Here is a 27008-nt window from a genome sequence, read left to right on the forward strand (position 1 = left end):
GTACCTCAGCTGTAATTTATAACTGTTAGGTAAAATCAGCCATGTAATTGCCATATTCCCAGAACTACAAATAAAGGTAAAAAAAGAAAAGCAGGGAACATTAACACATAAATCTTACAGTTTACTATTTCCACAACACACTAACTGATTAGTAACCAAACAAAAAATATACTACCATGATAACCTCTTAATGTGATCATGTTTGTAAACCTCGTTGATCACATAAAGTGGTTGATTTTCTTAAGTGGTAGACTTTGTATTGACGGATCAAATTAACCCGCTTCAGGAGTTTTTATTGCAATTTGAAAGTGTTGCCACAAGCTCTACAATGATCAGTAACAATACTGGTGCATCCTAAAACATCCCAAATCAGCTATTCAGAGTGTAACGATTTGTCACCTACTGGTGTTAAAAACAGGTGTTCCCTACAATGATTTCAGTATGCAGTAAAGACAGGTTCAAATTAATGAGTTTGAAGAGACCAATTATGATATCAGAATTGTAGCATGGAAGAACACATTACATATATTGCTGTGTAAAAACATGATCGTGACACACTGCAAATGTTTTGATTACAACCGGTTAAACAATCTAAGAATATGAATGTGTTAAGTCAAATAAGCAAAGCCTATGTTTGGTGGAAGTATTGTACCTGTCGGTAAAGGCTTCAGTTATTGAATCAACATGTTGCCTTTAGTATCTTTTCATACAGCCTTTAAAAAACAGGATGTTTTATTGTAGGCCAGTGCCCCCTGCTGAAAGAAAAAACAAACTACAATAGGATGCAATAGGAACAGCATTCAGTTGTTATGAATTATTCAATTAAATATTAAATTATTAATCATTATAAAACAATATTTTAAGATGTGTGTGTAATATATCTTGCCATTCAAAATAGTATATATTGTATACAGCTTGTATTATTAAAAGAAAACGGATTTCCTGCTCATATATATATATATATATATATATATATATATATATATATATATATATATATATATATATATATATATATATATATATATATAAACTGTATATACAACACTGTATATAATGCTGTTAAGGCATCTACCACGAAATGTTTCCAAAAGTACATTGTTGCAGATATGCTCTGGTTGTGTCTAAACAAGATATACTGCGTTTGTAAAGTAACTAAATAATATAAACATGGCGAATGGCAAAAATAAGTTTCTTCTTCTTCTTCTTCTTCTTCTTCTTCTTCTTCTTCTTCTTCTTCTTCAATCGGAAATTAAACACACACGTTTTTTTTTAACTTTCCACCATAACAAATACATACCAAATGGGAGGCAGTCAAAGATTTTTTTAAAGACTGTTTCTGATATGCTTCCTAATATTATGACACACGGTACTTGTGGTTGGCTTTTGCATAAGCAGAAGCAAATTGTTAAACACACATGATAAAGACAATGTGGTGGTCGTTTTGTATAAAGTATAACATGTGTAAAGGGCACTGAGTTATACGGATGTATACGTGATCTAATTCATGACCCATTAGAAGAGTATTAACTGACTGAAGAAACTGCATCAATAAACACGTTTTCTGCCTCCTTATTTGTAAGTGAATAATACGATGTCACTCTCGTTGCTGCTGTAGACCGGCCCCTGCCAGTGACGTTAAAATGTGCATCATCACTTTAAAAAGTCATTCTCTTGTGTTTTCTCTGTAGTACAGAAGAGAACGCTGGACCTTGAAATTTCACAACCGATCCCGTTTGACTTCTAACAATCTGAGATCGTACACAAATACAATTGATCAGGCTTGCCTGCAAGTCCTGAACAAGGCAACTTCTCGCATGTTACTTTTTTTAGTCAAACTTCTCTGAAATAAGACCGGGCTCGCTTCCCTTTTATTTAATTTTAACCATTCGTAACTTGAAGTATTGTAATATTTGGCATCTCTCGTGCTTTTCCAGGGTGAGTAGAATTGTGTTTTATATTCCTACAAAATTTGACTGGCATGGCTTTAGGTGTCGTGTTGTGTGTACCATTTTTAATACTGACACTGTTAGTACTGGAATGCAAGTGAACGTTGCAAAATGCATTTCAATTAAGAATTCAGTATGCCATAGATCCAATAACAGCTGCTATAAAATACATTAGACGTTAGTTAAACAGGGACCACTTTTCTTTTGTATTTATTTTGAATGGTTGAGTTTTTCTAATCAGATAATTCTTATACCAAGCTCAATTGCTGTATTGTTTGATCTTAGCGTTTGGCGACAGAATGGTCCACTGACATCTGAGCAGTTTAAGCTACATTATTTACAGTTATTCACAAAAACATCACCTTTTCTGATAAACACAACAATACACGTTTAGGAAAACAGCTAACTGAATTCAGAATAGGTGGTATGTATTTGAATGCTCTACTTCAATAGATACGTTTTACTGTCACGTTAGCTGTTTTCTGGATGCACTTACTCAAAAGAGTTTTGTTTTTAGATGTACACATTTGTATATCGGAATAAATAAACCGATCATATGGACGGTTTCTGGCATGTGCTTATTTATTCGATCCTTTACTTATTACAGGATGATAAGGACTAGTTTTGTTTCAGCATCTTATTCACATGTTCTTCGTTTTATTTTCATACTTATACAATTGTTATTACAGTTTCAGTGGGTCAGTGGAGATTGAAAATGATTGAATTACAGTAATCTGTCGTGTATGCGCCCCTCACATATCCGCCCTAACCGTTTTCCCCCATGATCAAGCTCTACAGCATTTTGCTACTGTATAAATTACCCGACAGTAATGTAAGTGTACACAGCACTGCCCTGCGCGTGAAGATGTTTTTTTATGTTTTTCTTTTTGTGTAAATATATTGTAAATATTGTAAATATGTGTATTTATTGTAATTAATTAATAAAGTACCTGACGCTCCTGGTATACAAATGTATACAAGGAATTATTGTGCACTGTGTTTGTTGTTTTTTTGTTTTGTTTTTTTTGCTGCTTTTTTAATGTGTAATGCGATTTCATATTGAAGCGCAGGTATGGCAAATTGTTTGCTTGGTGTACATGTTGCGTTTCCAATGTAATATAATATTTATTTTTATAGATTCGATTTGTGATTGACAGGTGTTTAGTGTTAATAGCACAACTTTGTTTTTTCTAGTTTGAAAAACTTTGAAATTGTAGTTATAATATAATATAATATAATAAAATAAGTCATTTACTTTGTGTTGACTGCTCCTAACCACATTTCCTTATTCAAAACATCCAGACCCTATAGTCTAAGTATAGTACATTACATAAAACTTCATCCCATATTTACATGAATCACCATTAAGGAGGCTGTGTGGTCCAGTGGTTAAAGAAAATGGCTTGTAAACAGGAGGTCCCCAGTTCAAATCCCACCTCAGCTACTGACTCATTGTGTGACCCTAAGCAAGTCACTTAACCTCCTTGTGCTCCATCTTTTGGGTGAGACATAGTTGTAAGTGACTCTGCAGCTGATGCATAGTTCACACACCCTAGTCTCTGTAAGTCGCCTTGGATAAAGGCGTCTGCTAAATAAACAAATAATAATAAACCAGCCTGAAGTTCACAGGAGTTAAAATGTGATGATAATATGGCATATCTGTGGGTTATGAAGCAGAACATGTAAGACTGGGTGACAGGCTGCTCTGAGTATTTGACACAGACGTCATCCCCAATCTCTGCTTCCCAGGCACAATCTAAAAGTGCCGTTTTCTATTCAATACATTTACCATTTAGTATGCAAGTGGGGACATTTGGTCTTACAAAATGTGTAACTGATTAGTGTAATCTAACACAATTAATAGAAATCATCTGATACAAAGACTTTGTGACTTCTAGATTTTTTTTTTTAATCCTGTGGCTTGCACTGCTGCATTGCTTTAAACTCTGTCAATGATACAGACCAAATGTTTTGACATAGGGTCCGTATAGTTGGTACTCAGTTGCAATCTACGGTTCTCTTAATACAATTCAATAAAGTTTGATTACAGGTTGTGTTATGCAGCTATTGAACCTGATGACATTGCTCTTTATTCCTGTTAGACACAACATTAGATTGCATTGTTCTTTGACAACGAACGAATCTCTCACATGCAGCAGAAATACTGACATTTTTCTCAGATAACTGCTAGCTAAGTTGACAAACCTGTAGCTTCCACACATTATACATATCACATTATGCTAACAAGTTGAGCATTATATATATTTTTTTTATAAAATGTTCACTGTATGCTTGGCTATTGTCAGTTGAAAGAGCTATATCACTGACCAGGGAGATCTTAAAAACACATTCTCTGCTCCATCCCAATGTGCATATCAGCACATTACCATAGAGCAGGGGTCTCCAACCCAGGTCCTGGAGAGCTACTGGGGCTTCTGGTTTTCATTTCAACCAATCTCTCAGTTACTTAATTGAACCAGTTATTGGCTTAATTAGTCAAGATTAACAGGTGTTCCAGATCTTTAGCCACTGATGATGTAAAGACACCTATAAAACCTGCTGGAAAGGGGCTCTCCTGGACCATGGTTGGAGACCCCTGCGATAGAGGTACTAAAAGGATTGTTTAATACATTGCTAAAAGCAAGTTGGGAGGGAAGCTGATTGGTCCTGAAAGATGTGTCACTTGATGTTAAGGTAAATGTAGGGGTCCTCAGAGGCTCATACAGTAAATGCACTCCCATGCAGGTTGAGTCATATGATCAGGATCTTACAGGAACTCACTGCATTGGCATGTGAGATACCGTGGGTTTGGGAGTAATTGGCAGGGCATAGCTCACTTCATCACATTACAGCAACTATTACTTGTCTGTCTGAGTCCAGGTGGAGATGATCTTGACTGGCCTTTGGCCTCAGGGTTCAGTATTTGTTAACATACATTGCTTCAGTTTGACAGGTGAAAATAGGTAATTGGCTGCAGCAATGCCTGATACATGGAAACTGGAGTGAGTAGGTTGCTTCTTGTACTTGTATTACTGAATATAGAAAGAAGATCATTGTTGTGTTGCTATCAAACAAAACACACCATTTACTAGGGGGTGTGTTGTGTGTAATACATTGAACCATTTTAAGCACTTAAAACCAACTAAGTTGATTATTATATATCTAGGCCTATATAAATGATTCAACTATCACAGCATTGTCTATCTTATAATTTAGGAAAGAGTGCCGCCTTGAGGTTTCAGCCAATACATCGACTCTGTAGGTAAGAGGAAATAGCCCATTAAGCCCATCTCTGCCAAACTTACATTCAAAATACACCAGGGCCCTATATCTTTACAGGGCTGACCTTTTTATTTAACTTGACCCCTTCTGTAGATAGTACATCTTTATATATCTAGTGACTTTTTACTAAGTTGGCCATTTTAGTATATGTGAACCCCTCGTAGTAGCTACAGATTAATGTGTGCGTGCCTCTTCAGCAGCCTGTTAAATAAGCTCTTGTGTATTAACTGAATTTGATGCATTTGATCCTACCAAAGTGGCACTGGCCTACCCCCTCTTCAACTCTTGAAACGCACACTTCCAAAATCTAGAAAACTATAGTATGATGACATCAAAATTCTAGCAAAAGAATGTTCCATTCTGGTTGCCAGAAGTCATTGTAAACGTAGCCAATGTTATTTCAGGTAACATTAGGTAGTCCAAGACCAGTGTCTTTAAAACCAGCTGCATAACTATTATACCATCTTGGCCTAAATCCAGTGTAAATTTAAGGCAAATGGTTTTAAAAAGAATAACTATCAAAACTGGAAATGAATACTGAGAAGATCAAATTTTGCTTAATCTTCAAATAAAGTCTTGAAGGAAGTAATAATAAACAACATTTAAAATGTAATGTTGTATCCTGCCCAGGGCCTATGTAATTATTGTATCTAGCAGAAGCTTCTAATAAATCATAACAAAATAAGACTAAAGTAGAAAGCTCCATTACTGTATTCATTTTTTTCATTATGTTTGGATTAAGAGCCTTTGGTAATTTAACAATGAAATAAAACTAGTCATCACATTAAAAGTTAATTTGCTGATGCAGGACAGTACTCTAGGTTTATAGGCAGCGGTTCACATACCAGGTACGCAGGTACGCATTCATACCAATTAAAAAAAAATGCGGACTACCATATTGTTTTTGAGATGCAAAGGCGTACCGGCAGAACATGTTTATCAGGAAAGCCTTCTTCATAAAGGCAGAGAGGGTGCTCACGCTTGCAAGGTCAAGCATATTATCTGTCTGTGACCCATACCTGCCTAATGTCCAGATTTTCCCCGGAGACAGGGTTTTCTATTCAGTCTCCGAGTTCCAATTTTACTAAAAAGGTCCCTCCCTGCTAGTGCTATCATTGGCTGTGTCAAGTTTTTATTACAAAATGGAGAGCGATAGGTGGAACCACTCCAGTTCATAACATCGATCATTTTCTTTAAATGGGCACTTGAAACAACCAATGATAGAAGGGATCTCTTAAGCTGTCCATTCAAAGATTGATGCAGTTACAGGGAGTGGTGTTGTAAAGCTTCCCAAATGTGGATGAGAGGAGTTTCAAAGAAACACATTTCCATAAGCATTATACTTAAAATAATTATTTTCCCCTCAGTTAAATACTGTTGTGCCGTCAAGCTAACATGTTCACCAACACTAATAAAGTGACAAAATAATTTAGTTTTTTAGTTTTGAATCCCCAAGGTGGGAATATGGTGGTAGGCTATTGAAATAAATAGATAATGCGGGTGATTTGTTAAAAATTGTAATAGCCAGCAATACAGATGAGGTGGAGCTGGACAGTGACTTGGATGATGACCCCTAATTTTGGTGAGTACAAAACCATTTCTGCTGGTACTCATGTGAGACCCTAATGATAAATGTTATGTGAACCCCTGTCTATAGAACAAAAATAAATGGCAATACAAATAAAAAAATCAACACCAATACATTTTTTTTTTCAATGACTAAATAATGAATGAGATCTAAATCCTGGTCATTTTCCAAGAAATGTTATTCTGATTAGAAAACTGGTAGGATATAGAGTTCAGATTAAAGAGAAAATGATGTACCTCCAGCTTGTGCCACATATATTGCAGATTATCACTTTACCTGAGAGCTATGCCAGCTGCTTACAGTTCTTTAACACTCAGCAAACAACTGTGTTTGTAGGCTGTATTGTAGATGATCCACAACTGATAAATAATATTGTCACTTGTGGGAAGTTAAGTCATATTTGTTGAATAATAGTGTCCTGAAAAGCAGCCAAACAAATATGATCCCACAATCCCCCAGTGACCTTTGATGCCCTGAAACGCTCTTTTAATTCCGGCAGCTAGCCGTGGGCAGCCGAAGCTTGTAGCGCCAGGAAGTGAAAGCGAGGCATAATTGTTACTGTTGCACATTAACTTGAAGAAGCAAATTCTATTAAATTCTTGTGAGAACAGAGCTCAAGTGTGTACTGTGGTTTGATTGCAATGATGCCTTGCAACCCTCCATCATACGGAAAAAAACTGATCTATGGGTCATACCTAGGGCTTCTGTTTTCCACCAACTTTTCTACTCTCCTTTAAAAATTCAATTGATACCTGTTAAGCCTTCCGTGTATCTCAATCCCAACTGAGAAACGTGTTAATAGCAAAATTGATTATTTATTGACTTTTGGGTCATTGTCACAAAGACGGCCGGAGTGGGTGGCGTCAGACCAGATGCAGGAAATAAAACAACAGAGATGTGTGGTTTGGTGAAGCTGAGCGAATGCTTTCGCTCAGCATTTAATAAACAGCACAGAAAATAAAAGGTTTGAAACAACAAAACACAGGGCACGGCACTTGAGGCCAAAATAAATAGACGAACAAAACGGACTACACAGACAAACAAACACGGTGAGCAGATAACACTAACGATTCACTTTTATACTTCACCATTACCTCCGTCTCCAATCCCGTTCTCCACTCACCGAACACCCAACCCCGAGTGAATGCTACGTGTCTCTATATATACTGTTGTGCTGGGATTCAATTACTAATTAATTATTCACTTGAATCCCAGCACGTGAATCAATTCTGTGCAACCCCGTGCTCACATATTATTACATACTTTAAATGCACATGAAGTGATCCAGGACAAAGTCTCGGGCTGGGAAGGGAGGCTTCAGTGGGCCCATGGCTGGCCATGCTGTCAGCACCCCTGCCAGTAGTGGCACGGCTGACAGCATGCTGGTCCATTCCTGCAGTGAAACTGCTGCTGGGGAAAGTGGTCTCCTGACCTCTCCCCCTGTCTTTGTAGCCGGTAGCTCCCTAAATTCGCTCAGCATTTAATAAACAGCACAGAAAATAAAAGGTTTGCAACAACAAAACACAGGGCACGGCACTTGAGGCCAAAATAAATAGACGAACAAAACGGACTACACAGACAAACAAACACGGTGAGCAGATAACACTAACGATTCACTTTTATACTTCACCATTACCTCCGTCTCCAATCCCGTTCTCCACTCACCGAACACCCAACCCCGAGTGAATGCTACGTGTCTCTATATATACTGTTGTGCTGGGATTCAATTACTAATTAATTATTCACTTGAATCCCAGCACGTGAATTAATTCTGTGCAATCCCGTGCCTAAATATAATTATACAATTTTAACTCACACGTGAAACACAGACCCGTTTATATCCCGTGTACCAATAACTATACACCAACATTAACACACGCACGCAACATACAACACATAATATGCACACAGGGGCGGGGCACATTGCCACAGTCATCAATAGCATCACTTTGCTATGTTCCAGTTTCCAAGTTACTATAGATGAAGTAGTGCAGTAAATCTACATTTCTGTTTTCTCCTTCCCATTCAGCCTCATAATTGGCTGAATGGGAAGGAGAAAATTTAGCAAATTTAGCCTCATGACAGTCACACATTTTTAATGATTATTGTAAAAGGGGACCCAAGTGAGTTTAAACTTGTTTTGATTCACTATATAGAAACTTGGACGATTCATTTTTTCTGGCAAACACCAGTTTGCATAATGCATAATCTGCTCTTGGAATTGTATAGTTTATATTTAACAAGCGTTATGTGCTTTCTTTGTAGTAGCTAGATGGAGTGCACTGTGTGTAATTCAACACAGATTAGAATACATATGGTGAAATCAGATAACTCGAATCCTGGTAGTATACTACACTAGAGCCCCCATGAAAAGTAAAACCGAAGTCCTATTGTAAGTGACTCTGCAACAGCAGTTGTGATGCATAGCTCTCCCCCTAGTCTCTTTGAGTAGCTTTGGATAAAATGACTAAAAATGACTAAATGACTAATTAATGAATTTCCACTACTTGACCTTGAATGCCTCCTGGCATTGAGTCAAAAAGAGCTTTTACTCTTTAAGTCTGTCTCCTGTAGATTTATCTTTTTTTAAAAAAAAACCTGAACATTTCTTGGCCTCTCCATTCCAACAAAACTTCAAAGGAATACTTTATAGCCTCAGTATTCACTTCATCTTATTATTATTATTATTATTATTATTATTATTATTATTATTATTATTATTATTATTATTATTATTATTACTGTTTTTTTCCACCAGTATAAATTTAGTCTGCCAATTTGTTTTACCCACGTTTTCTCCCCAGTGTAGAATGTCCAATTATGTTCCCTCACCGCAACAATCCTCACAGCTCAGGAGAACTGAATGTTCATTACTGGTGACTTTACACAACCAGGACACGAACCTGTGCACCCCTGACTGTATGACTTGCGCTGCAACTTTATGGTTGTACCTTTACCAGGCAAGCTACTCAGGGACCCCTTATTACTGTTTCAGCACATAACTGCCGTGTTTGATAAGGTACAGAAAGCAAAGTAGGTGTAGTGTTTTAGCATATTTAGAATGGTACTTACATTGTGTATTTACTTTAATAAAGCTGCACGAGAAACTACTCTAAAGGAAATTAGATGTAATGTGGGAATGTACTTTATTTCAATGGGACTTAGCACTGATAACTGAAAAGCAGATGCTCATTGATGGTATCTAGTTTTAATTGTATGCACGTCATGCTGTACTCCAGTAACACTGTAATCAATATGCCAATACAAGGCTTAAAGTCTTCCTGGGAGCTTCTTTAAAGAACATCAGCTTCACTGTGAAAACGAATGATTTTCTCAGACTCCTCTAAATCTATTATCTGGAGTATGTGATCATTGTACATGAGTATAAATAACATTATTATTCCAGTCTGAAATTCTTTTAAAGATAACGCCTTGCTTTTTGTTAGTATTGGAAAATGAACAGTTATTTTTTTATTCTACTTAGAAAATTGTGGAGCAAGCTTTGAACTTAAACAAAGTGACAATAATGTATTCTAATGATCTAAGAAAATGATGGATCTTCATACAGCAGCACTATTTTATGTCTTTTAGTTTTTACTATTGTTTTCTTATACAATAGTAAAAATACTAAGGAACTTGATGATGTAATACCTGCACAACCACTATGATGAAAGTGTCATTGATACACTGAACAAGTGCCAGTAAACATTCTAACTTTTGGATAAAGGTTCTTGAATCATGAAATTGACTTGTTCATTAGGAAAATATTAATGATGTGACAAAATAACTACTCTGATCAATTGAGCCCAGAGTGGGTGGACATGACTTGATACAGATGGTCTGACAGATGGAATTACATTATTCTTAGCATACTACAATAAAAGTAAGTTCTGTTTCATGAATCTGGTTCAGTGTCTCCATATGACGGACAGCAGGGAATAACATGCACTACAGACCACCTCTGAAGAGTTGCTGATGTAGAACCACCAAAGGACACTCTTTTGCAACATTTAAAACATACAATAGAAAGAAGCACAAGTCTCATACTAGGTTAGACATTTTATGCATTTTGCCATAGGTTTTATATATAATTTTAATTCCCCCTTTTTGTATCTGATTTTACAGATAAACAATGAATGAAAGACTGGACTTCAACTCAACATATGTAAATGGACAGACGTGGCTGGATCCAAACTCAACATTTGTAAATGAACAGACATGGCCATTTCCGAATCGTTCCAAGGAATACTTCCACACACAGTACAACACCACTTATGTTGGGTTTTACCTACATCAGCCTCCTGTGGCAGCCACTTTCATTGTCTCCTATCTACTTATTTTCCTGGTGTGCATGCTTGGAAATGGAGTGGTTTGTTTTATTGTGCTCAGAAGCAAGCACATGCGAACAGTTACAAACCTTTTCATCTTAAACCTCGCTGTCAGTGACCTGCTGGTTGGTATTTTCTGTATGCCTACAACTCTGCTGGATAACATCATAACTGGTAAGTCAAAATTATATTTGCAAGTCATGTGCATTAAATGATACTGACTGTTACTGCTTTGAATTATGATGATTACATGATTATTAATAAACTGTCCTTGGTGTTATGCTAACTGATAATGCTATTTTGTTCATCCAGCTGTTATAATTCAGGGAGTTTCAAAACCAGGCAATGCCTCACAGCTTAACAGATCTTTGTAAATTGGAATGGTATTATGAAACAGATGACAGCTGTTTATTTTTGTTGTTGTGCCACGTTTTTTTCGTGCAATACTGAGACTACTGCAATGTTTTCTTTTAACTGTCAATTTCTCAATTGTGGTATAATGATTGATATGATATAATCGTAGAAAATTATTTTATCTCAGAAGATTTTTTTCTCATTAAACAGCAATGATTATTGTATTTTGCAATAGCTATACAATTCTGTTTTAATACCCAATAATAATATGAATTATTGTTTACTCATTTGCTAAATAAACTAGATGGATAACTACAAGAGGAATACACATTTCATATTTCACATCCATTCTTGATTTTGGGTTTAGTAATTGCTGTTAGTTTTACAGTATTTTAAAGACTTGACAAATTAAAACATGAATATTTAGCACCAAGCTTTAGTGACAACTGTGTTCAATGACTTGTCAAATTATTTTACAAAAGGGATGAGGTGAAGACGATCTCTTGCACATTAATCTTCCCCGCCCCAGTTCATTTAGAGACACTGTGCTGAATCCAAATAACCAAGGGTGCCCGTTTGTATCTGTTAATGGGTGTGTTACCCTTCTACCACTTGAATACAGATGAATGAACACATCCTGTGCATATCAGAAATCAATTCAATCTTTCTTATACATGGAAACATCTTTTGTTGCATGTTTTTGCTTTAGTACTGTAAAAAAATGTATATTGAAAGTATTTTTTCTTCTGTGATGTTATGCTATATTGGATTGGCTAATCCCAGCAGGAAATACATTGATCAATTTGAGCCCTTAGTTCAAACAAAGACAATGTCATCAGTTTCCTATTTTCATTGTGTTTCCATCTGTAAAACATTCTTTCTGCAATGAAAAAAACATAAAACAAGTTAAGTGCTGCTAGAAGCTGTTAAAATAAAGTTAAGAATTGTTTCTTGCTAGACATATAGGCTTAACATGGTCATTTTCCAGTTCTCATTTTTGCAAGGAACCTTGGCACATTGTTTTATTCCTTGTAATAAAAAGACTATGACAGGCCAACTGATGGTTAGAAAGGCAAGAACAGGAAACAGGGGAACAAGAAAATAAAATCAAAGCTGCAGATTTCTGTCTTACCTCAACACACGCAACTTTAAACATTCTGCTTTGGTAGCACTTGTCTCAGTGGTGAAACAGCTGACTTCACAAACTGTTCCTACAGCATACCACTCTGGCTGGGCTTTCTATATTTATTTATTTATTTATTTTTATATCCACCTGTCTATGTAAGTGAACCTTAATTAATTAAACTGAATGAATGTTTGGTTAGTCGGTCAACCAATCAAGGCCCCAGTTTGGAGGGGACCTGGGAGCCAATTTTCATAAAAAGGTCATGCCAACCTTTACCATGCTTTCTATCCGTGATGAAGGACAAGCCAAAACTGTACTAGATATATCCCTCACTTTTCTACTTTTCCTCTTCCTCTTTCTTAATGTGTTTCTTGTCTCTTAATGTTAGTAATTTTGATCAGAGCTACAGTTGGTGTTTATAAAAAAAGGTGTATGGCAGAGGGAAGTACAGTATGCAGTTTGGAAAAGGAAGTTGACGTAGAAACACCTGAAATAAACACTGCTCAAAACCAAATGGAAGTGGTCTTATATTTATCTAGCTTGGTAAAATAATGTACAGTTATACAACTAAAACACAGCTCACCCCCCAAACTGACAATTGAAACCAGGATATGCTACAACAGCTATAGCGCATTTAACAATATCTTGTTTTTGTTTGGTGTGAAAGATATTGCGTATTCTGTTTATTCGTGTTTTCTATATACTGTACATACTATTTCCTATTTGAGGTGCCGGTAAGCAAGTCTTGCAATATAAGTGTGATTTTTTTTTCAACGAAATCTGTTCTTTTCGATCATGGGAGGCGTGTGAGTCAGTCTGTATAACATATTGAAAAAACTGAGAGGACTGTTCTGTATGTAACAATATAAGGCATATGTGCATTTTGCTGACAGTTTCTTTTATCGGCTGTGATGAAGCCCATCGTCTAAACATCAGCACATTCCCTGCAAAGATGCAACTACATTGGAAATATAATTTGAATTGGTGATCATATGTACTGTACCTTTTGCATAATGTCGTTATACCCATGATCATAAAACAGGCATTACATTTCCATAAGACACATTGCACAGTATTTTCTTTGTCAATGTTAAACAGCTTGATTTGAAATCTGTCCCTTCATCCTCTTCAACACATAAGCAAAATGAATGGCATTTGCTCGCACCTTCCTCCAAGTCCCTTACTTGAGTACTGTATTGAGCTGACTGTTCTCAAGAATAACAAACATAGACCATTTAGTGTTGACAGGTTGACCAGATGAATTGTCATTACATTTGACAATGGTTGTTAGCCAGATAAAAATAAAACAAAACGATGTATGTTTTTTTCAACAGGGTGGCCATTTGGAAGTCTGGTGTGCAAAATGAGTGGGATGGTTCAAGGAATATCAGTGTCTGCATCTGTGTTTACTTTAGTGGCTATTGCAGTTGACAGGTAAATATATTTATCTCTCTTATCAACATACATTTACACTTATTGGTGCATGTAAAGTGTCTTTTCTAATACAGTAATTTCATTAGCTTTGCATCAATAAATGGTGAGTAATAAATGTACTGGTTAGACCACAATACCTTTTATATTTCAACATAACATCATCTACCAGTAATTAGTCAAAACAGCATCCAAGTATAGTAGCACCTCGTTATTAAGGCATTGTTTCATGAGCCAGAGAGTCTGTATTTATTAAACAAACTAACCAATAGTAACACCATTTCATAACAATTTGAATTGATTTGTTAGTTTTTACTTAAAATGATCCTAATTGATTCCGGATTCCTGATTTTTGGGTGTTCACACCTCAGATGAAGGTGAGGGGTTGGGGTCCAGGGGGGCAACCTCAGTGGTAGAAGCACCGTTCAGTGGATCTTCTTGTTGGAAATGATACAAAAAGTATGCTCTGCGATGTCTTATTGTGGCAAATTGTTATTATTGTCTTTTTCAATTGATAACATAGCTAAAGCATTTAATCGTTCGGTTTTCAGACATTTTAAAAATATATATTACACGTGTATTTATTTAAATTTAAATTGTCCCTGAATCTAAAAAGTAAGACCTTCAATGTAAGTCACAATTAAGGCTAAAGGGGGGAAAAAAACAGGAACCAGCAGATATATATATAGACCTAATAAAAGACTGATCAGCTACAAACAGTAAAAAAAAAGTAATTTAAAAACACCTAGGAAAAAAAAGGCTGATGGAGCTATCAAATGATAAAACATGTTATATAAATAATATTAAAATAATACAAATATACTGTGCGGTATATTTAATAACCGATTACCCCAAACAGGAAGTAGTGGTCGGTAAATTAACAACAACAACAAAAAATAAAACAATTACCGAACACAGCAAAATATTACTGAGCTTAAGTTAAAGCACAGCTTAAAAGCAGCAGCCTTGGGAGAAAAAGGAACAGACCATGAGAAATAAAGGCAGATTAAAAGGCAGCAGTGTGGAGTAGTGGTTAGGGCAGCAGTGTGGAGTAGTGGTTAGGGCTCTGGACTCTTGACCAGAGGGTTGTGGGTTCAATCCCCAGTGGAGGACACTGCTGTTGTACCCTTGAGCAAGGTACTTTACCTAGATTGCTCCAGTAAAAACCCAACTGTATAAATGGGTAATTGTATGTAAAATAATGTGATATCTGTATAATGTGAAATAATGTATAATGTGATATCGTGTAACAATTGTAAGTCGCCCTGGATAAGGGCGTCTGCTAAGAAATAAATAATAATAATAATAATAAAACTGCGAAAAGAACGAAGTTGAACAAATAAGAGTATATATAAACAGTAATTTGAAGTTAGACAAAGATTAATGATTTTTTTTAAAATATTTAAACAGCTTAAACGTTTTCTGTCTTTCCACAAAGTTACACACTTGGCAAGACCGAAAAGAGACGAAGTCATGCTGCTCATATTTATAGCCTTTGTTGTCTTGGCACGTGTGCGCTGATCACCGTGCTCGCTAACCGGCTGCGCTCCATCCAGACATGTTTAAGTCAATCATAGCCAGTCCTGGCTGACGGCTGGCTGCTACGGCGCATGTGCACGGCCAATTTGGGTACTCACATTTCTGAGCAAGCACAGTCTGGCTTCAGCCAATTAAACAGATGGGATGAAAGGCATTGTTGATGTGTCAGTGTCACGTGAGTGGGGGAAATTAAATGCACGTCACTCATTAATAAGAGACTGGGGATTCAGTGAGCAAACGAACACTGTTAACCGGTCGCCCCCGATTGTTTCCTCTCTTAAGTCCTTTCACATTACATCAGGGTCAAAGCATGCCACAGACTGCAAAGCAAGTTAGTCATTATGGGAAGCAGCTGGTCTGTTAATCACAGGACAGATAGTGTTAGGGGCTGGTCAATTTCAAGACTACCTCAAAGTAAGACATGTAAACAAATATGCATTTAACCTACAGATATGGCCAAAAGCTTTGCTTCACCCTATGTAATTAACTAATTTTACTTCATAAAGTCAAATGAAACCTGCTGAATAATGTTACTTCAACATATTGAATTTCATACCACTTGGTAGTTTTCTATATACCGGTACTTAACGGAAAAGTGACAGAAATGGAAAAATATGACATTTCGAAATCTCACATGAAATACTGTACTAATATTATGGCTTCCGGTAGATTTTTGTGATATCATTTTGTAGTTTATTTGATTACATGATAAGAACATAAGAAAGGTTACAAACAAGAGAAGACCATTCGGCCCATCTTGCTTGTTTTGTTGTTAGTAGCTTATTGATCCCAGAATCTCATCAAGCAGCTTCTTGAAGGATCCCAGGGTGTCAGCTTCAACAACATTACTGGGGAGTTGGTTCCAGACCCACAATTCTCTGTGTTAAAAAGTGCCTCCTATTTTCTGTTTTGAATGCCCCTTTATCTAATCTCCATTTGTGACACCTGGTCCCTGTTTCTTTTTTCAGGTCAAAAAAGTCCCCTGGGTAGACATTGTCAATACCTTTTAGAATTTTAAAGCTTGAATCTTAAAGCGTAGTCCTCTTTGTTCTAGACTGAATAGATTAAATTATTTTAGCCTTTCTGCATATGACATGCCTTTTTAACCAGGAATAATTCTGGTCGCTCTTCTTTTCACTCTTTCTAGAGCAACAATATTCTTTTTGTAGTGAGGTGAACAGAACTGAACACAATATTCTACATGAGGTCTTACTAATGCATTGTAAAGTTTTAACATTACTTCCCTTATGTTATAGGATGGAAGCACATGGCAGGTGATGGAATAACTTTGCCATCTATAACCTATGAAACTTTTGAAGTGAACCATGTCGTTTGAAAAAAAAAAGAAATGATAAGAGAATAGTGGGAATGGCACTTAAAATGAATAACTGATTCAAAACATGGATATTAAAACTTTAGTGACGGCACCGTAAAGGATTAAGGAGTAAAATCAGTGTGGAGTAGTGGTTAGGGCTCTGGACTCTTGACCAGAGGGTTGTGGGTTCAATCCCTGGTGGGGGAACACTGCTGTTGTACCCTTGAGCAAGGTACTTTACCTAGATTGCTCCAGTAAAAACCCAACTGTATAAATGGGTAATTGTATGTGAAATAATGTATAATGTGATATCTTGTAACAATTGTAAGTCGCCCTGGCTAAGGGCGTCTGCTAAGAAATAAATAATAATAATGCCAGTGTTTGCTATGTGTAGAAGTTAAAAGTTCAAAATATGTTTTTATTTCTTGTTACTTTTACACATGTTTAATAGTCGCAATTAAAAAGGCTTGAGGGAAGTCAATTTATAATAGTATCTATTTTTTTCTAGGTAAAAATCTATGTAACTCATGTAAATCCCATGCATTTGATCACCCAATACACAAGTATACTTAACAATTGCTTTTCTCTGTTTCTCTTTCATTTTTCCATTGACAGGTTTCGATGCATTGTTTACCCTTTCAAGCAAAAACTGGCAATCTCAACTGCAATACTGATTATTGTGGTTATCTGGGTTCTGGCTATTTCAATCATGACCCCATCAGGAGTCATGCTACAAGTAACTGAAGAGCAAAATGTGAGAGTGTTGTTAGGTGAAGGCAAAAAAACCAACCCTTTCTCCTGGTGCAGAGAAAATTGGCCAAATCAAGAAATGAGAAAAATATACACCACTGTCTTGTTTGCAAACATTTATCTTGCCCCACTTTCCCTTATAGTGATCATGTATGCTAGAATTGGGATTACTCTTTATAAGACGTCTGTGCCTGTATCTGGAAAACCAGGCAATGAAAACCGTCAGATAGTCTCAAAGAAGAAACAGAGGGTTATAAAGATGTTACTCATCATTGCCTTTCTGTTCATTCTTTCCTGGTTACCCCTGTGGACTTTGATGATGCTTAGTGATTATGCAAACCTCAGTGAGCACCAACACAGAGTAATCAACATTTACATCTACCCTTTTGCACACTGGCTTGCCTTCTTTAACAGCAGTGTTAATCCCATCATCTATGGCTACTTCAATGAAAACTTCCGTAGAGGATTTCAGGCAGCTTTCAAGTTCCAGCTGTGCTCAGCTGATGTAGAGCGCAAAGAGACCTACTCTCGCAGGGTCCAAGGAAATGCTGTGCTACCAGTAAGCATCCAAAACCCTAATGATCCTATATCAAACCTGACGAACAGCATGGAGAACCACAGTTCCAAAAGGAATGCTGGTCTAAATGAACAGGACTTGATTATGGAAGACCTTGAAAATGTATCAAATAACAATGGTATCCAAAGAGATTCTTTATAATACCAAGCACTTATTTAAAAAAAAAAATCAATATTTTAATTTTTGCACCATATTATTAAATTCCAAAATTGAACGCAAATTGAAAAAGTGGTAAAGGAATATCGCAGACCCAGAACAGACCATAAAGAACATGAGGTACATGGGTATATAATAGAAATCTATGTGAACCAATTAGTGTGACATAGGTGAACCAAATAGCTCATGTGCACCATAACATTCAACCTTTGAGGTCGCAAGCCAACTTCGGAGTCCAGGAACCAAAAGGCACACCATTTTATATAAAGGTGCCGTACAGGTCCAGCAAAACCTGTAAAGATGTGAATGCCTGCGGCACTCAAAGCATGTTTTGTTTCATGCAGACCTCCCCGGCCCTCCTTCTTCGGCTTGTTGTTGGACTTTTGTGAACGCCTCTGCAATTTAACTGGTGACCAAACAGAAATTAGGAACTGGAGCAGCTCTAAGATGGGGAACTCCAGTGCAAAAATGACAGAAAGCAAATATTAAGGTACTGGCTTCATCGAACCTGAGATTTTCTTTCGTGTTATTTTCTAAAAGTGTAAACATTTATGTATATCGGAGGACAACAAAGTTCATTATCACACCGTTGAGAACAAGGGTAGTAAAATGAGAGGCCGCCCTCTTTCCAGTAGTTATCAGAAATAGTCTATAAGTCAACACAATGACAATTCAAGTAGTACCTTTTGTGGTAGGTTAGGGGAATTATGATTGGTTTAAAACAAGACTCTTACAATCAAAATAATTAATCAAACTGTTAAATATTCCATAGTCTCTTCTGCATTTCAGTGGATATACATTAGGTTACCAATCAATGACATTTAATTCTTCTTCTGATTGTAATTTGAAGCCAGCTTGGGATCAGTCTACATATTAATTAAATGATATGATTGTTATGAATATAAAATATAATGGAATGAATTGCACTCAAAATATTATGTGACCTGTTCCAAAACCTAAGTCAAACTGTCTCTTGGGCCATTTTGGCTGGGTATTCTCAGAATAGGTCACAAACATGTACTTATAATGTATATAAATTGTGGAAAAAAAAAAAACTATGTGGTAATATGTAAAACAGAATTGACAGTGTTTGATTGCTTTTTGGATTCTACATTTTTGAATTTGAAAACCAGAGAACACAATAGTAGGAATGTATAAGCAGCATGTTGGAAGGATGGACACAATGCATTTAAGTTGCTCTGCCATGTGTAACTTAATGTTTGCTGCATTGGGAACTGGTCCTTTTTATCCAGTGGTGCACGATTTCATGTATTGTCTGCCTGACTTGGAGTGGAGGTATTTTTTTCCATACGTCACAATTTTTTTATTTTACATTTTTAAGTACATCAATAGAGCCAGTTATCCAAAAGCATGTGTATGGCCAAATGTGTTTTTGCAGTCGTAGTGACAGGGATATGTACTCAATTGACTTTCAAATCTTGATTCAGAACCAGCCTAATTACTATAGGATTACATTGGCCTGAAAAAGTTCCACTTACAGTATAAGTTAAAATACCTGTGAGATGTATTAGACCTTGCTGTTCTCAAGTGCCCCTGTTTCGCCTGAAATAGTTTTCTGGACTTTTTTTCAGAATTATAAACAGTTTAACTGCCAATCTCCCCAAAAACATGGTGCCGCATCGAGAGACTATGGTGGTGTTGAGTTTTTCTCAGCTGTGAAAGTGGCAGTATTTGAGTTACAGGTTACCTCTATTTAGATAAGCAGGTTAATCTTGATTCCACAAGAATTGCTCTGCAAGTCTCTCTGATCTCTCTGATACAGGAAAGCAAGACAATACCAAAATATAGCATGAGAATTATGTGTAACACTATGATGGTTTAATTATGCTGCTGGCTCTTTAATGAACATGAAAAAAGAATATTCCCATTAATATAAATCTGCATCATTTGGAAATGTTGTGATGCTGTTTAATTCTGCATTTTGAGCATTCTCTTCTTAACCTCTGGCAAGGTCGAGTTTATTAAATGACATCTTGTCCAAAACAGTTGACCTTTGTTGTGCTGATCTTATGACAGTCTCCTACAAATGGTATTTTTAACTTGTGCAAAGTTACAGATTCCTAAATTCATATTTGGGAAGGGCTAAAAAAAAGAATGGTGCCTTACTGTCCTGGGTTTGAAAAAGTCATTGTGGGTTAATTAAATAATTATTCCCCTCAAAAAAGATTAGTCTGGGTAAGTCCCCTTAATAACACAGTATTAATATAGTACAAACATAACAATTAATGTATTCATATTATGAATAAGTGTTGAATGTATCATCAAAGAACAGTTAATTAATTTGAATTGAATAAGAAATCTGGTGTGAATTCATTTGTGGCATTCTATTTATGAAACTTAAAATAACGTGATACCGCAGTATCATATGACTGCATTTATCAATCAAGAATAAATCGATTTTTTAAACTGTATAACCCAGGACAGTGTTTTATGAATTTGAATTGTGTTCTATGCCTTGTGAATATGTCTTGTAATATCGGATTGATGTTCTCATTTTTTGGTATTTTCTTTTCCTAAGTAATACCTAATTAATGTAATGTAATGTAATTCCTAAGTAATGTTCTATGGTTTCCAGTAATACATGATATGAACTTTAATATCTTGGTGCATCATAATAAATGCAAATCATTTTCAATCGTACTTTACGTGAAAAAGAAAAAAAAAAAACGTTTCATTGAGTAGATTTACAAACTGTTGTTTGATGTTTCTTCGTGCATGTTTCAAACAGTTTTGAACTACTAGAAATAATTTTCCACCTTAATAGATTTCAGGGTTATGGCATTCATCTTTTGTTAGAACTCAGATTTAAATATTGAGAGGGTAAGATAGTATAGGAGTAACAGAAAATAAGAAGAGTTACAATTTGTTCTGAAATCAAGCAGACTGTAGTCATCGAAACTTGAAATAAAAGGTTGATCTACGCAGGGTACCTTGATCATAAGACACGTCAGCCCATCAACAAGTCAGTGCAGAAAGTAATGGCATGAACAGTTTGTGGTGTATTAAAACATTCGTTTTTTGTCTCTTAAAGGAGTGTTAACCAAGGGTGTAAAATAGGAATTATTATCTCTTTGTAGCATTAGCAGTATTGTAACTTGTCCCCCTTTCCTTGTATTGCAGATCTTTTGCTTCTTTGTTGGTGTTTGCACTTTAATTTGGGACATATAACACTGGCTGTGTTTAAAAAAGACTTCTGGCACCCAGAATTGATCATTGTTTTGCTAGAATTATGATGTCATCATATCATCATCATACTATAGTTTTCTAGATTTTAGAAATGAACGTTCCAATCATAGAACATCTGGAGTGGGTAGGTCAGTACCAGTAGGAGTACAATTAACATTGTCCCATGAGTCAAAATGCATCCAATTCAAGGGACAAATTAAAGAATCATCAGCTTATTGAGACAGAAATACACGTCCTCATATCCTGTAATCCCGTTGCAAATCTTGTGTTAAGACATGCATCTCGCAAAACAAACAACAAAAAATCAAAACAAACAACGCAAGGGCCAATGAAACTCGGTATGAAATAAAAATTCCAACCTGGGATAGGGCACAAGGACACAAGAGCCGCATCAGTGCTTCCCCACAATTGTCAAAAGTACATTCTCAGGAATTTCACAACATACGTCTTTGAATAATGTCAAAACAGGTTAATCTGTTTATGCTGTACGTTTTCATGCATATAAATTAAAACTGTAATATACAGGTTGATATATACACCTCCAGACTGTGGCTGATAAAGTACTGCAATATCAGCAACAAGCTGGGCTCTATGTTTAGATCAGTCAATAAACCCTAACCCTTACAGGCCTTCAGATTATAGCATCGAATACATCTCTTATACTAATTATAGTCATTATAACCTTTCTTTGAAAATGCATTGGTTTCGGTGTAGCGATTCTGATAGTCATAATGCTGAGTAACCAAAAAACAAAGTACATATTAACTGATGTAGTAAAACGTCATTTAATTAGCGGTAGCATGTTGGCACAACTTTCGCTCCTTCTCCACCCTCGCCCCGCAGTGGTGGAATGACCTTCCTACAGATATCAGGACTGCCCAGTCCCTGACCTGGCCTTCTCAAGACTCACCTCTTCAGACAGCACCTGTAGAACTCCTCTTTTCCCTCTGGACACTTTATCACTCTTCCTTAATGCGCTTTACTTGCTCTTATCTGCTCCCTATTTTACTGCATTTAATCCTGTACTTTAGAGTACTGTAATCTGTCACAAGTGTTATTTAATATGTAGTATTTTGTATTTAATTATATCCTGATGTAACTATCACTGACACTGTTATCTGCTCCGTTATTGAATCCTATTTTGTCATATACTGGATAAGGGCGTCTGCTAAGAAATAAATAATAATAACTTTAGCACAGGACTTTTGAGCTGCAGTATGAGGGAATCTTAATAGAAACATTTAACAAATAAAACTTGCCAGAGATTGCCAGTACAATGCTCCAGTTGCTGTAAACTGATTACGTGAGTCAAATTGGAACGTTTCTGTAATATCACTCTAAAAATCGTTGTAAATACTCTTTTTAATCTTGCGATATATGCTACATGACATATTTGCAAAGCCGTTTCTTAATCACTATAAAATGACACCCACTGGCATAGCACTTAAACGTTTGTTGTAAACCCTTGTCAAAATAAAAAAGGTTTTTTTGTTTTCAGGAATAATAGCACGACAATCATAGCATTCTGCCTCTATTTTCATTTTAAATGTAGCCACTGTAGATCAAACAAAAACATATTTTTCTTCCTGATAAGTAAGCACTTCCTTTGTGGTCGGATACATGGCCTGATTGCAGCTTGACCATTGGCGTGAAACTGAGCTGCAGCACAGGCTGTGATTTCATACAAGGAAGCAGCATCTGCATTTACTTACATAGCTTTGTCTTTTAAATATCTGCATATTACATACTGGAGTATTGCAACACAAGCATCTACAAGACATCTTTGAAACCTTGGTTAACACTCCTTTTAGACAGGACCGACACGGTATTATAATGACAGTGAAACAGGGCAGCGGCTCGAAAGAATTTAGTCAGAAAGAGTTTTAAAATGTTTTAGATTGAAGGAAGCATCATAAGCAGAGCTCCATCATTAAAACATCAATACAGAAATGTCATAACCTTTCCATTTAGCAGTTATGTTTGGCTAACATATTAAAATATATATATATATATATGTGTGTGCGTGTGTGTGTATATGAGATGTTATTAATGTGTTGTAATGAAGCACTTGTGTTTATATTTAATTGAAGCTTCATGAAAAGTAGCTGAAAGAACACATTTCCATTAGCAGTTAATTACGAATAAAGAATGCTGCGAGTTACAAATGTGACATTTGAATTACATTTTTTAAAATAATTTTTCATTTGGTTATAATTAGCGGTCTACTTAAATCACGGTAAAATGTATGTATTTTTCGCAAGTAGGTTACAGAATATAATTAGGATTTCGCAGACCTGTTTAAACATTAAATAAACCTAAGTAGACAATATTTCAGAGCACTATAAAAGCCTAAAAATAGTGCTACTTGCTTCCTTACTAAAACAGAGTGCTGTCATTTGTTAAAGGCAAGCATGCAGCATCCCCCAGCAGTTGCTGCTCACATTCTCTGTCTGGTGTGGACTTGCCCATACATTGAGACTGCACGTTCTGCATCCACTGAATTGGTTGGAAGTGTAAGGCAAAACTTTGTCAAGTTATACAAATCGATTAGAAACAGTCTTAAAACACGGTTACCCAAGAGCATCTGGCATACTTTAATAAAGTACTTTGCTTTTTTTGCTTTGTCGTCCATTTCGGTTATTTTGCCTCCAATGCTGAAAACTAGATTTTAGCAACCTAAATCAAAACAATGCAGCACTGACTTTATACAGGTCACAGTCAGCAGTGACTTTGTATAGTACAGGTCACATGTCAGTACAGACATACTGATGGGCTCATTAAAACACCATTGTCATTTGAACAGTAAATAAGAACATGAACTGCTTTGGAGTATTTTGTTTGGAAATGTTATTTGTCTAAGTGCAATGCACACAGGACGGTGAAGGAATAAAAAAAAGCCTATCTACAGAAGGAAGATACATCGTTTTTTTTTTTTTTTTCCCCTCCTCTCCGTACTTGTCCGGTATGCATTGGCTCCTAAAAAAGGTGAATTTCGCAGTGACCCCTCAATTTCCGCGAAATCGCGATTTAGGTAGACCCTTAGTTAAAATTATGATGGTAATTAGGATTTCTAAGAAAAAATTAGACGATTGGATAATGTGATATATGCATTGCCTGTAAGTGGGTCTTAAATCTTTTGATTGATTTCTAGATTTTTAATGTAATATGCATAACCAAGACTTTGACCCAGTAAAAAAAAAAAAAAAAGACAGTGTTGGCTGATTTTGGAAATAACCTCTTCAATAATTTCTTATTGGCATCATTGTATTTGGAATGAATCAGCATTTAGTTAGTGTTACCAGATATCCCAGTTTGACCGGTACAGTCCCCATGTCTTTTCAGCTGTGTCCCTTTGTCCCACCATTTTTCCCCAAAACCTTCAAAACGTCCCGGTTTGCAACCTAGCGAGACAGCAAAAAAAATAAAATAAATAATAATAATAATACATAAATAAATGGTATACTCACTGTTGTAATGTTTATTGTGTATATACAGTACATAATAATGGATGTAGAGTAAACAGCAGGGGCACATACAGGGTTGGAAGTACTCATGAAAACAATCACAGGTTTAGAGGATTTCTTCTTGTAGCCAGAACTGGAAGTGTTTAACTCTTTGCATGACATTTGAAAGGCATTAAAAGGTTAGAGAACCTTACTGAAAACATGCAGTATAGAAAGGGTGACGTGGCAAGGGAATTCAGGCATTGCAGCACAAGCCACGGGCTTCTCTCCAAAATGCTGAACCCTTTTTGCACCCTGACATCTCACTTACCTCAGGCATGTGTGAACACACTTGTTGTTCATTGTGCTGAATGCAACGCTGAGGTCATTCTCAAGATGTTGGGGTCTGAACAATTTGTTCACCTTATCGTTTTGCCTCATTTCTCCTCGCCCCAGTCTCGCTCAAGTCTTGTATATGTAAATCTGCCTTCAAAGCGATACAAGCACTATATTCAAACACTATTTTCAAACTATGTGCCCCGGTTCTAAACTTTGGAAAGCTGGTCACTCTACATTTAGTTATTTAATATGCACTCACAAGAATACATTTAATTACATAATACTGAGGGTTTTTTTTTTAGTTTTTTTTTTAACATATGCTAACTAACTAGAAACACATACTGTACAGTTTTGCTTTTGTAATGATAGGCTATATATATTGAGTATGAATAAGTAACCTGTTTAAACAGCTGTGTTGAAATATGTATATGTCTTTTTGCAATCATTAAAATAAAACCATACTTAACGACATGAGTCAATTTCATTTTTGCTTACATATTCAAAAACAGATTTAAAGTTCTAATATATTTTAACTACATAAAGTTTTATGGAGTGGTGGCGGGCGTTTCACCAATATTCTCAACAAAAGCAATGTGCCTCTTCTGTTTGTAAGTTTCTACAAGCTGTCATTCACGAGTCCTGTAATTTGTGGGTTATTGAGGTTTTTTTAGCCAATAATAGTCTAGAACAGTTTCACAAATATTAAACATTAATGCATCAAACAGATTCTTTACATAGAGGTTGAGGTTGCTTCTCAATTTAAATTGAATAAAACAGAGTTGCTTATGTTTCTCTTTACATTTACATCTTTAATTAATATTACACCATCCTGTAATCCTGTAATACCATCATTCTTAAATTAATGTCATTTGGACCCTATTCGCAGAGTATTAGCTGAGTCATTATTTAAAGACAGTGTAATGATCCTTTACTAATTGTTTACTGTATCTTTAAATAACCTAGCTAGTTCTTTAATGGCATCTGTTGCACAGAGGGCTGAGAGCTGTGAAGACATGCCATGAATGGGAGTAACGTGGGTAACTAGCGGCCTAAACAGAAGTAACTGTCATGTGTGTTATTAAATGGAACTCGGGAACTAGGCTAGGTATGGTCTGAAACATGTAAGTGCTATAATTGCATTGATGATTAAAATGCAGTTGCATTAATTAAACTACCGTAATAGCTTTTTTAATTAAATAAAATAGATTTAAAAAAAGCTTTTTTTAAAGCAATTATGAATTTAAAGTGTTGTGTATTGCACAAATTAAGCCTCTTTTAAATTAAAGAAAATCTCTGCTAAATCCTTAAAAATACACTGTTGTCATGGGTATGTGCTTATAAACAGTCACATCCATTTTACAGTACCATGCACTTAAAGAAAGCTCTCAGTTTGCATGTGTTACTTTCAGGTCAGGTAGTGTTATACTTACACTTGCTACAGTTGGTCTATGAGAGGTGAAAGTAACAAAAAGTAAATAATATAATGCAAACTCATCTAGTAACAAAAAACGAATCCATTAACAACAAAACAGCATACCTTAAATTGAAATTCAATTTACTCAAGGACGAAAAACAGCATACCTTAAATTGAAATTCAATTTACGCTACGGTGCGCAAGATCTTT

At 35.9% G+C, this 27008-nt stretch overlaps 1 protein-coding gene across 1 annotated transcript; it reads left to right on the forward strand.

Moving 5' to 3' along the window:
* Window positions 1–1701: 1701 nt before the first annotated feature.
* On the forward strand, window positions 1702–25844 carry LOC117403490 (neuropeptide FF receptor 2). Its single transcript, XM_034005624.3, has 4 exons — window positions 1702–1938; window positions 10945–11321; window positions 13962–14061; window positions 17528–25844. The coding sequence occupies exons 2-4, from the start codon at window positions 10952–10954 to the stop codon at window positions 18378–18380; spliced, it is 1323 nt and encodes a 440-aa protein (XP_033861515.3). The 5' UTR covers window positions 1702–1938; window positions 10945–10951; the 3' UTR covers window positions 18381–25844.
* Window positions 25845–27008: the final 1164 nt, after the last annotated feature.

The sequence above is a fragment of the Acipenser ruthenus genome, chromosome 1, assembly GCF_902713425.1.
Source record: "Acipenser ruthenus chromosome 1, fAciRut3.2 maternal haplotype, whole genome shotgun sequence".
Classification (NCBI taxonomy): domain Eukaryota; kingdom Metazoa; phylum Chordata; class Actinopteri; order Acipenseriformes; family Acipenseridae; genus Acipenser; species Acipenser ruthenus.